This window comes from Neovison vison, chromosome 7, assembly GCF_020171115.1.
Source record: "Neovison vison isolate M4711 chromosome 7, ASM_NN_V1, whole genome shotgun sequence".
NCBI lineage: Eukaryota > Metazoa > Chordata > Mammalia > Carnivora > Mustelidae > Neogale > Neogale vison.
In genome coordinates this window covers 202467170-202478797 of record NC_058097.1, presented here as the reverse complement: position 1 = coordinate 202478797, position 11628 = coordinate 202467170, and the positions used below count along the sequence as shown (strand labels likewise).

Here is an 11628-nt window from a genome sequence, read left to right as displayed (position 1 = left end):
GGTGCAGAAATTGAAAATGGAGAGCTCGTCTTGGCTCCCTCCGAGAAGGCACAGGGTGAACAGCCCCACACCAGAGAAACGGGTGAGAAGAGGGGCTTGCAAACCAGGAGCCCCCTAAGGCACTGAGTCTCTGGGGGAGACTTCGGGAGACCAAGTCCAGGGATAAAACCTCCATAGCTCAAGGGAGACCCACCATGTTCTCGGAGTGAGGAACAGAGGAAAATTCCATCCTGCTTCTGACAGGAGAGGGAACGCCAGTGCTTTGAAATACGCCTGGAGCGTTCTGTCTTCCTGAGCAAAGGCCTCGGGAAGGGCCCAGCCACTGTGGGGGCTGGAAAGACCCTGCCCAGCCCTGTTGGCCTTCCCATCCACCCTAAGCCAGGAAAGAAAGGTCGCCGGCCGGGGCAGGGGGGCTGGTGAAGGGTTAAGGCCTCACCCTGGCGTGACAGACCCCCACAGCAGGCCATGCGCACGGCGCATCCTGCTGAGACCAGGACACTGGAACAGAGCGAGCGAGGCCACAGCCTGACGGGGACGTGCCCACATTGGAACCCTGGTGTGGGGAAAACACCGGGGCTGTTCCGCAGATGGGGAAAGAGGTGCTGAGTGGGGGATGGGCACAACGTAACTCAGAGTGGCCAAGTAGTGGAGACAGTTCAGTGTCCAGCAAGTCACTACTGGGTGAGAAAGGTCTTCTACCCACAGGACGGAGCATCATGTGGCTGTAAGATGGAAAGAAGTATGGACAGACGCTAAGACAAAATTAGCGAAAACATTAGTCGAAAACATTATTCGACGGGAAAGCAGCCTCTTCCAGAGCGTGCGAGAAAGAGGGAAATGCAGAGAGATTCCAACAGACACAGGGGACCAGGAGATGGGGAGCGAGTCAGTGATCCGGATGGGGCTTATTTTTGGTTATAAAAATGATCTGCAACTAAATAGGAGTTACGGTTGTCGTACACCAGGTGTGTCTCTGCTGACACACTGTGAATGGATAAAACGGCAAACTCTGTTTTGCACGTTACATGGGTTAAAAAGCCAAGTTCTATAAAATACGACTTCCATCAGTTACAGTAAAAGAAAGTGAAGATTAAGCAGCACACAGCCCTTTGTGCCTCCCTGCGCTGGTGGAAACTGATACCCCGTGGTTGGCCCACCTAGTGCCAGCCAAGTCACCAATTACAAAACACCAGGAAAGAGAAACTTCTGAGAAGCCAAAAACCTGCCCTCGGCGGGGAGGGCCCCTGAGCACTGTCCCCGCATCAGACTCACCCACTCGGTCTCGGCATCAGGAGCCCACTTCCCCGCTCTGCGTCAGCCGGGACAAGCTGCTCCTTTCAGAGCCAGAGATGGTCAAGGAGAACACGGTGGAGAACACGGTGGACATCCTGGGGCCCCCCCAGAGCTCGGCTCCCGTGACCACCACCGTGATCGACATCCGTGGTGAGACAGCCGTGCCCGACCACATCGTCTGGTCCCTGTTCAACACCATCTTCTTGAACTGGTGCTGCCTGGGCTTCATGGCCTTTGCCTACTCTGTGAAGGTGCGTTTGTGGGTTGGGGGTGCTGGGGGGCTCTCCCAGAAGGTTCAGGAGCAGTGAGCCCGCGGGGGTCTGCCTGGCCAGAGGGCGCGCAGGGTGTGAGAAGCCTGAGGGTGTGCGTGTGTGTACGAGTGTGAGTGTGTGCGTGTGTGCGAGGGACAGCTCCCAGGCAGAGCCCAGGCTGAGGCCGCACAGGCAGGGTTGGCCCATGTCCCCACCGTCCCCAAGAAGTTCTCCCTCCCAGCCCAAGTGGGGACACTCCAACCTCACACTGTGGATTCAGACCTCAAGTCTGGTGCGAAAGAAGCAAAAGGTCCTCAAAGTCTGCTCCCCTGTGATGGGACGTGAGGCCAGGGAAGGGGCCAAGGCAGAGGGAGGACAAGCCCTGGGGTCCCCTGAGAGGCTGAGAGGCTGAGGAAGGAGAGGGAGGCCCCAGGAGGGAGGGGCCCACGGCGGCAGTGAGGGGGGTCCTGCTCAGGCTCTGGGGAATGGGAGGGTGAAGGGCAAGTGGACCCTGCTGCTCTGGGCAGGGACCACCCCGGGGTGGGGGAGGAGGCACCCGAGGACCCTGTCCTGACCCCACCCTCCATCTCTCCCCCGCAGTCCAGGGACCGGAAGATGGTGGGTGATGTGATTGGGGCCCAGACTTATGCCTCCACCGCCAAGTGCCTGAACATCTGTGCCCTGGTCCTGGGCCTCCTGCTGACCACTGTGTGTGTTGTTCTTCTGGTGATCGCCTATACTACAGCCTACAGCATGATTTTAAAGGTTATGAAGGAGAGTGGGGGCTACCATTAGGAGCTCATGGCCAAGGACCCCATCATCCACCACACGCTGCTGGCCCTGCTCTGGGGCCTCTGGCCCTGCCCCTTAGTGCCCAGCCCTTTGCACTGTGTTTGCAGACCCGCCTGGCTACAGCTGAGTTCAATAAAGTGCACTTGCGTGTGACGGTGCTGTGACATCTCCTGGGGGTGGGGGGGCGCTGCCGGAGTCCCTAGCCTGCCCCGAGACTCAGCCCACCTCCCCACACCCTGCCCAGCTGTGGGGCTCTGAGGGGCCAGGGCCTGTCCTCAGGTTGTGCTGGTTTCCGGCCCGCTGCTGGGAACCAGCGCGGGACCAGGGCCCTAGGATGGGGGTCCCTGACCCAAGGACGTCCCTTGTCCAGAACACCCTTGGTCCCAAGGTTGGGGCTCCCTGACGCTCAGGGGTGTGGGCACACTGGTGCCGGGGGGAGTGGGCAGCTCAGGGCCTGGGGGGGAGGGCACGGGCTCCTGTCTCTGTGGGTGCAGCTGGTGGAGACCCACACCTCCCAGCCCCTCCGGCGGATCCAGACAGGGCCACCTCGTGCAGCTGCCTCCTCCAGCCCACCAGCTCTGTCCTTGCTCCCCTGAGGGCAGGGATAGCCCTCGAGTGGCCTGGGGGAGGGACAGAGCTCTGGGCTGGGGACTGACCGCAGAAGTCAGTTGTCAGACCTGGCGGCTGAGCCCCAGGGACAGAAAGCCTGAGCGGACGGACTCAGTCCCTCCCCCCGACCTGGCCGGGCCCTGCAGGGTGGAGCAGCTGCCCAAGGCCCTGGGGAGGGTCTCCCTGCCACCAGGGACCCTTGGGCATTGGGTGGGAGCTTTCGTTGGAGGCTGGGCTGCCTGTGGGGGGGTGGGGGCCATCCTCTGCCCTGTGCAGGAGGAGCTGGCCCCAGGCGGGTGTTCCTGTCTGAGGCCCCACAGGGGGTGGGTGGGGGACCCACTCCCACAGTCACCCTGGAGAGGCTGGAGAAGCCCGGACGGCCACAGGCGGGTGTCAGGGTGGAAACCCCTTCTCCAGGGGCACCTTGCCCTCTGGGGCAGCCAGGCTTGCCGGGGTCCCAGCAGTGGGGCCGGGCCAGTCCCAGGGCTCCCCTTGAAGTCAGCAGCTCTTCATGCTTCCTTCCTCTCTCCCTCCCTCCCTTCTGTCTACCCTCCCCGTACCCCCGCTTCCCCCCTCCCACCTCCCTTCCTTGTACAGCAAGTGCCTGACTAATCAGAGGCGCCCATTTCAGGGACGGCCATCTCAAGGAAGCAGATTGCCAGCCTCATGCCAAGATAAAGTGGACACATGGGAAAGATCTTGGTAGATTTTGTACTGTTTGGGCCCAGATTTCCTGCTGTTCTATTCTGAGTTCCCTGGGGTGTCAGGTGCTCCTTTAGTCCAGCTTCCCACCCCCTTCCACCCCCTCTCCTCCATCCAACCCCCTCCTAGTTCGTGGCCACAACTGTGCTGTGTAGTTTCCAGTCTCTGATTTTAAAAGTGTTCTCAGGTTTGCTGGTTGTTGTAGCTGAAGGGCTTCTTGTGATCACAGTAAGAACCACCAGGGCGGGTCGACCACAACACCAGTTATTAATAAGCTGAGACTGTAGGAAACTGTTAAAACAGTGGGGACAGTCCCAGGCTGAAAAAGACCCCAGGGCCCACCCACATCCCTAAATAGGGAAATGGGGTAGCTACCCAGGCCCAGTTAGAGTGTCTGGGCCAGGACGCTCCTCTAGCCGGTCCTGTTGTAACCGGACACTCAGGCATTGGTCCGCCCCCTGGGAGCCTGGCCAGTTCCCAACTTTGGAAACAGCAGGAAATAGAAACTTTGGAGAAATGGAAACTACAGGGGGAAGGGACAGCCCAGATCACAGTATAATACCCGCATCCGCACCACGGGGTTTCCGTGTCTCACCATGAGCCACAACGCCCAGCCCTTCTTCCCTGGCTCCCACGCCGACGTCCCCCCGACCTACGAGATGCTCAAGGAGGAGCACGAGGTGGCTGTGCTCGGGCCCCCCCAGAGCTCGGCTCCCGTGACCACCACCGTGATCAACATCCGTGGTGAGATAGCCGTGCCCGACCACATCGTCTGGTCCCTGTTCAACACCATCTTCTTGAACTGGTGCTGCCTGGGCTTCGTGGCCTTTGCCTACTCTGTGAAGGTGCGTGTGCGGGGGGGGGGCTCTCCCGGCAGGTGCAGGAGCAGTGAGCCCGCGGGGGTCCGCCTGGCCAGAGGGCGTGCACGTGTGTGTGCACTGGCGCGTGCGTGTGCGGGACTGTGTGTGTATGTGTGCGTGTGACTGACTGTGTGCGATGTGAGCGCGTGTGTGCACGCGCCTGTGTTTGCAGTGAGGCTGCAGGAGGGGGCCTGGGGATGGCCATGAGCAGCCTTTGTCCCCAGGATTCCAAGGACTCCCCTACTGACCAGTGCTGGAAGTCACAGCCCTCGGATGCACGGGAGGCTCTAAGGCTATCCCAGAAAGAACAAAGGAACTCACAAACAAAGGAAACTGCCCCGACCCATGGCCTAGGGAGAGAGGCCAGGGAAGGGGCCAAGGCAGAGGGAGGACAAGCCCTGGGGTCCCCTGAGAGGCTGAGAGGCTGAGGAAGGAGAGGGAGGCCCCAGGAGGGAGGGGCCCACGGCGGCAGTGAGGGGGGTCCTGCTCAGGCTCTGGGGAATGGGAGGGTGAAGGGCAAGTGGACCCTGCTGCTCTGGGCAGGGACCACCCCGGGGTGGGGGAGGAGGCACCCGAGGACCCTGTCCTGACCCCACCCTCCATCTCTCCCCCGCAGTCCAGGGACCGGAAGATGGTGGGTGATGTGATTGGGGCCCAGACTTATGCCTCCACCGCCAAGTGCCTGAACATCTGTGCCCTGGTCCTAGGCCTCCTGCTGACCATCGTGTTCATCACCCTTTTTGTCACTGGAGCGCTGATGATTCCGCAGATGGTCAGACAGCATGGAGGCTACTAGGAGCTGCGCGTGGCCTGAGGCTCTCTCCTGGGCGGCAGCCTTTTCTGTCCGCGTCAGTCTACCGCTGCAGTCAATAAAGCGCTTGTGTGTGGGGTGCCGTGTTTTCACAGATTCCCCATCCTGCCTCTGAGAGCATGTGCCTCACTGCCCCCCTGTACTCTGCCCTGTGTTACGTGTGGGGCGGGTGGGCTCGGGCTGAGGCCTGGCCTGTGTCTGGCCGCCAGCTGCGGCAACACATGACGTTGGTTTTAGGTGGAGCTCCCTCTTCCCGGAGGTCCGCTGTCCTGTGGACCCACTGTGCCCCAGGAGCGGTCCCCATCAACCCCGCCCGTGTACACACCCAGAGTGAAGCCGCCCCGGGGCTGTGCAGGGCCGCCCCAGCGCTGCGGGGGCCCAAGTCCTGACGGGCTGCCCTCCGCAGGGTCTGGGGGTGCCCCTCCCACCGCGGCTCATCCCCCCGCCACCGAGATGTCCCTGCTCGCGGAGGTGGGCGCCTCTCCCGCGCGCCGGGACTGGCCGCGGGCTGTGCCCTGAGCACGGGTGACTTCGGGCTCCTGCGGTGGACGGGGTCCAGGCTTCTCCGGGCTTCACTCCACCCCGGCCGCGCTCGGCGCGGGTCGCAGAATCCGGGCCGCGGAGCGCCTCTGCGACGGGAGGGCACGGTCTTGGCCTGGACGGGACGCGCACCCTCGGTCTGCGGGCGGCCTCCCTCCAGCCCGGATCCCCCCTCCGCAGCCCCTGCAGCGCCCGGAGGCCTTCTCCGGGTCTGGAGACCCAGGGATCCGAGAGGACGGGTGGACCCCGGGCCCAGCCCAGGATGTAAAGCTTTTTGTCCTGCCCCTGCGGCCCCACGTCCCGCGCAGCGGCCGCGAGTCCCCCGCCGCCACGGCCTGCGCGCAGCCTCCCCCTTCGCTGGGGGACGAGGCGGCCGCGCCCGTCCGGGCCGGGCCAATGAGGGCGGAGCCCGGGCCAATGAGGGCGGAGCCCGGGCCAATGAGGGCGGAGCCCAGCCAGTGAGGGCGGGCCGAGCCCAGCCAATGGGAGCACAACTCAGCCCAGGGGAGCCCGTCACAGCTGGGCCAATGGGAGCCGAGCCCAACCCCGAAGCGCTGATCACAATTCAACTAACGCGAAGCCGCTACACTGGCGGCTGCCAGTTCTCGCCAAGGGACTTCTAGTTTGAGCCTCCCAACTCCACCCCCTCTACCTATAAAAGAACTTGGCTCTTTTCTGGGGACTTATCTATGGTTGTGCCATAGCTTGTTTTTCTAGAGTTGCAATTTTCGGCTATTCCCAGATAAACCCTTTGGCTGGTAAAATAACTGGCAGTTTTATTTTTCAGTTTAACAACCCAATTCCAATGCGTGGGGGACTGCCCAGAGAGTACTAAGCAAATGCTGGACGCCAGCAGTGTGGTCACTATCTACCCAGGGGTCATGTCAGATCCCACAGGTTAGGGTTCAGCTTGAGGAGACTGTCCTCTTTCCCCCACTGCCGGGCCAGGCACACGGTGGGGCTGTCACCCGGGCTTCTGACCAAGTGGCTGTGAATCCGAGGTTCCTGGGACTTCTTGGTTCTAGTCATTCTTCAGAGCAGCTCCCAGAACTCAGGGAAACATTTCACTTACTAGATCCCCAGCGGATTACAAAAGGATCCAAGTCAGGAACAGCCCGACAGACGTGCCCAGGGTGAGGTCTGGGGAAACGTGCGTGGTCCTGCCGGGCAGACCCTCTCCCCGGGTCTCCACGTGTTCCCCATCCCGAAGTTCTCAAAACCTTGTCCTTGGGGCTTTATGGAGGCTTCCTTACTTAGCCACGGACTGGCTAACTCATTGGCCTTTGGCGATGGAACCCGGTCTTCAGCCCCGCTGCCAACCCCGGAGGTCACAGGGTGGGCTGGAACCAGCCCTCTGATCGCTTGGTTGGCTCTCCTGGCAGCCAGCCCTCCTCAGTAGATGAGAGTCCCGAAGCCACCTCATTAACATAACAAGAGACACCTCATCCCTTCAGAATGGCAAGGGTGTTAGGGGTTGTGTGCCAGAAACCAGGATGGAGAAATACGTATTTCTTCATATAAATCACAATACCTCAACAGGCAAAACATCATTCTGGCCCCTCTTTCTGGTGGGACACAATGGGTCCTAGGAATCATGGCAGGCCCAAGTCAAACTCTCTGTGGGGGCCCTGGTTTTTGTCCTCCAAAATTTGTATCTTGAAATCTTAATGCCCAAAGTGTTGGTAGCAGGAAGTGGGGGCTTTGGGAGGTAATGGGGTCATGAGGCGGAGCCCTCATGTTGTTTCTGAGACCCACAGAACTCCCTCGCCCATGAACACACACTGAGAAGTCAGCAGAAGGCCACCAGGATGAAGGTCTCACCAGAACCTGCCCACGCTGGCCCCCGATGGGACTTCCTGCTTCCAGACCTGTGGGAAATAATTTCTACTGTTTATGAGGCACCCAGTCTGTGGTGCTTTTTGAAACAACCACAGCTGAGGAAGACAGGAGGTTGGTGTAAGGTTTTATCGGCGAGATAAACACGACACCAGGCGAAGTGGGTGCAAGGCAAGGGTTATTAAAGGCTCTCTCCGGTGAAGTTTCAGGGCTCAGGAGAAGGGGAGTCAAGAAAGTTGCACCGGGAGGAGGTGGGCACCCTCGAGCGAGGTTCCACGACTCTGGAAAGCAGAGTGGGGGAAGTCGCCCTGGGAGGGAGTTGGCGGGGTCTTTGATCTGTCTCCTGCATAGGTATTGGGTTACCTATGGAGATGTGACCTGGGCATACATCCTTTTGGTGGGAGAGTCAAGGGTTAAGTCAAGGGTTAAGGGGGGGGTAGGCTGGAAGATGGTGAGACCCCCCAGCTGTCATTTCCATTGCTCTTCCTGCACTCCTGCACTCCGGGAGCCTCTGGCACTGCAGGTCATTTCTATTGTTCCTCCTGTACTCCCGGAACCCGCCAACCCAACAGTTGGGGGACAGAAACTGGAGGTCTCTTGTGAGGTGGGGGAGCCCTTCTGTCAATATATGAGCCGGGGTCCGCAGTGAGGTCTGGCCCCTTGTTGTAAATGTCAGTGGCACACGGGTGGCATTGACAGCCCAGGGCTTGCTGGGCCCTCCAGAGGGAGCCCAGAACAGAGCCCTGAGCTCATCCTTCCAAACCTCGGCGGACTGGGGAGGGCAGCAGGAACCAGCCACGGAGGCTGAGAAGCAGCTGTCCGGCCGCGGCCAGGGCGGTGGGGCGCACAGCAGAGCTCAGAGAGAGCTGGGGACAGCACCCGACAGCGGCGGTACCGCTGGTGCTGGGGTACCCCCTCCTCCCCCGCTAACCCCCTCCCTGCAGCAGCCCCACTTCCCTCCTCCTGGAGCCGGTGTCCTCCCACCAGCACAGGGGCAGGGACGTCTGGTGACAAGGCTGGACGCTGGTGAGCCGAGGAGATCCGATCCCGGGAGGGCCAAGCCCGAACTCTGGGTTCTGGGGACAGAGCCCAACCCTGGGGGGTCTGCAACCCTCCTCCGCAGCTGAGGCGGCACGTCCCCACCCGCAGCCCCGAGATGGCTCCTCAGCTGGGGCTCCGGTGCCGGGGAGGGTTTCGCGCAGCGGGGGATGGGGGCTGGGGGGCTGGGGGGCTGGGGGGCGGCGGGGCGAGGCCGCGCTCTCGGCCGCGCCGGGCTGTAATTTGTCGTTATATTTAGCGGGCGGCGCGGGGCCGGGCTTCGGGAGGGGGCGGCGGGGCTATAAGCGGCCCGGGGCGCCCACCCTGGAAGCCGGAGCCGGAGCGAGGAGGAGACGGCGCTGGAACCCATGGACACGTCGTACCCCCGCGAGGACCCCCGGGCCCCGACGGCCCATAAGGCAGACGGCGCCGCCCACACGGCCCTCACTCTGGGGGCGCCCAGACCCCCACCTCGAGACCACTTGATCTGGTCGGTGTTCAGCACGCTCTACCTGAACCTGTGCTGCCTCGGCTTCCTGGCGCTGGCCTACTCCATCAAGGTGGGCCTGTGCGGGGGGGCCTGGGGGGGGCTACTCCATTGAGGTGGGTGTGGGGGGGCTCTGGGGGGGGCTACTCCATCGAGGTGGGCCTGTGCCAGGGCGGGGAGGGGGGGCTGGGGGTCGCTGCTCCATCCAGGTGGGCAGGCCGGAGTCTCTCCAGAGGGGGTTGCTTTTCCGGAGGGCCCCAGAGGCTCGTGGGGGGAGGCGCTCTCCGGGGGTGACGCCTGTGAGAAGGCCACTCCCTTAGCCAAGCAGTGGACAAGCTCTTTGCCTCATGAAAGCTTCTCCGTTAAGGCAGGGCTATGGTCCTGAGAGGGGGTCTAGTCCATCCAGAAGAGCACAGAGGTGGTCGGGGGCTACCCAAGGGGGTCTCTTTCATCAAACAGCTTTTCGCATGCTGGGGGCTCCTGCGACCAAAAGCCCTCTGGCTTCTCCTCAGGGTCCTCTGCATCCCAGGACTCTCCACCCACAGAGGGTCCTTGGAGGCTGAGGCTGGCCCAGGATGGCCTCTGGGTCCACAGGAGGAGTGGGAGGAGGCAGGGCCCCAGGGCACGTAGAGACCCGGCTCTGCCCCTGGCCCACAGGCCCGGGACCAGAAGGTGGCTGGAGACCTGGAGGCAGCCCGCCGTCTGGGGTCCAAAGCCAAGTGCTACAACATCCTGGCCGTGATGTGGGCGCTGGTACCGCCGCTGCTGCTGCTGGCACTGGTGGTGACGGGCGCCCTACACCTGTCGCGGCTGGCCAAGGACTCCGCTGCCTTCTTTAGCGCCAAGTTCGATGACTCGGACTATGACTGACAGACTGGGCCTTGTCTGCGTCCTGCCTGCGGGCCCTGACCCCAGGACCAAATCCCAGGGCCCTGCTCCGGGGACTCCACCCTGACCCCCTGGAACCCTATCTCCACCATCTCATCCTGGGCACCTAATGCTGACCCCAAAGATCCCTTGTTTGGACCCCAGTGGCCTCAACTCCAGCCCTGATGGTCCCCGCTCCCCTACCTCCTTGTGCCCAGGCTGGACCCTCCCTCCTCAACCCAGACTCCTTCAGGCTTGGTTTCATAATTAAAAGCACCTGGTTCCAGAAACTGCCTCTTGGGCTTTTTGCTGGGGTGGGAGAGGGTTTCTTCCTGAGAGGAACACCCCGGGGACCACGCAAACTAAATCCCCCTGGACTACGAGGCCTGATGCTAGGGTGCTGGTTCTGTCTGCTGGACCCTGCCCCGACTTGACTGCTGCCCTCACTTGGCGCCGGGAGGCTTGTGGCTTCTGGGGTGGGGACGCCTGAGTATTTTAGAATGAAGTCCGGGAACTTGGGCTTTTGATCTCTGCTGCCCTGCTGGGCACTGCGGTTTAGTGGCCTCTCTTCCAGCACACGTGTGCCCTTCCCTATCTGGGAGTGCACTTGCGTTAAGCCGGAGCCCCAAAGGGGACATTGCTTGTTCTCACCCTGCATGTTTTTGTTGGTGGGTCAGGTGAGGGCCGGCCTCCTTCTCTGGGTCATTCTGTCTGTCCCTGTGAGGCCTGCATTCCTTTAGTTTTTGGTCCCCACTGTGGGTTCCCTCCCTCCTGGCACAGGGAGGCTGGACACAAAGACACACAAGCCCACAATCATGACCCTCGCACACATACCTCACACGGAGTTGGGCAGGGAATGAACACGGCGGGGGGCACCTTCTGAGCATTCTTGGGGCCGGGCACATGTCCTTGTACTCCCCCACCCCCTTTGCGCACCTTCTCCCCCTTCCCAGAAGCCGGCAGAGCCTGGCAAAGATGGGTTTTGCTTGAACACATGCACACACCCTGTGTGGCTGGGACCAAGTCCCTTAGGTCTCTCTGTGGCCGGCCCAATGACAGGGCAGGCTAATTGCAGGGGCCTTAACAGCAGGGCTGTCGGGGTTTTGAATACCCCACCCAGGGAGCCCCCTTTGCTGGCCCATTGGCCTGGGCTGGGTGTGGGGGTCTGTCCAGCTGCTACCCTTGGAGCCTCAGAGCACCCCCTATTCTGTGACAGCCAACAGCTGGCCTAGCTGCGCACACGGTGCCCGGGCAGAGGTGGCATCCCGGCCACGCGGCAGGAGCAGCAGCAGCAGCAGCGTGCCAGCCCCGTGCTGGAGTGAGTGCTGCTCCAGGCCAGCCCGTGCGGGCAGGGGTGTGTGCTGCCTAGAGCCTGGGGCCAGAGGTGGTGCACTGGCCCACGCTGGGTGCTGCTCCCACACTGGACCAGGGGTAAGGGCAGTGTGCCAGTGCTGGGACAGGATGGACACAGCACCAATCCTGTGCTCCAGGTTTGGCTCATGAAGGGGACAACCGGGGCTGGACGCACGGGTTGGGAGCGGG

At 62.0% G+C, this 11628-nt stretch overlaps 3 protein-coding genes across 3 annotated transcripts; all 3 read left to right on the top strand.

The window, feature by feature from the left end:
- Positions 1 to 1075: 1075 nt before the first annotated feature.
- Positions 1076 to 2475, top strand: LOC122913209 (interferon-induced transmembrane protein 1-like). Its single transcript, XM_044259870.1, has 2 exons — positions 1076 to 1544; positions 2145 to 2475. Exons 1-2 carry the CDS (start codon positions 1350 to 1352, stop codon positions 2337 to 2339), a joined length of 390 nt encoding a protein of 129 aa, XP_044115805.1. The 5' UTR covers positions 1076 to 1349; the 3' UTR covers positions 2340 to 2475.
- Positions 2476 to 4138: 1663 nt separating this feature from the next.
- LOC122913208 (interferon-induced transmembrane protein 3-like) lies at positions 4139 to 5433 on the top strand. The gene is made up of 2 exons (XM_044259869.1): positions 4139 to 4492; positions 5124 to 5433. Exons 1-2 carry the CDS (start codon positions 4244 to 4246, stop codon positions 5301 to 5303), a joined length of 429 nt encoding a protein of 142 aa, XP_044115804.1. The 5' UTR covers positions 4139 to 4243; the 3' UTR covers positions 5304 to 5433.
- Positions 5434 to 9100: 3667 nt separating this feature from the next.
- On the top strand, positions 9101 to 10332 carry IFITM5 (interferon induced transmembrane protein 5). The gene is made up of 2 exons (XM_044261209.1): positions 9101 to 9292; positions 9877 to 10332. Exons 1-2 carry the CDS (start codon positions 9101 to 9103, stop codon positions 10087 to 10089), a joined length of 405 nt encoding a protein of 134 aa, XP_044117144.1. The 3' UTR covers positions 10090 to 10332.
- Positions 10333 to 11628: the final 1296 nt, after the last annotated feature.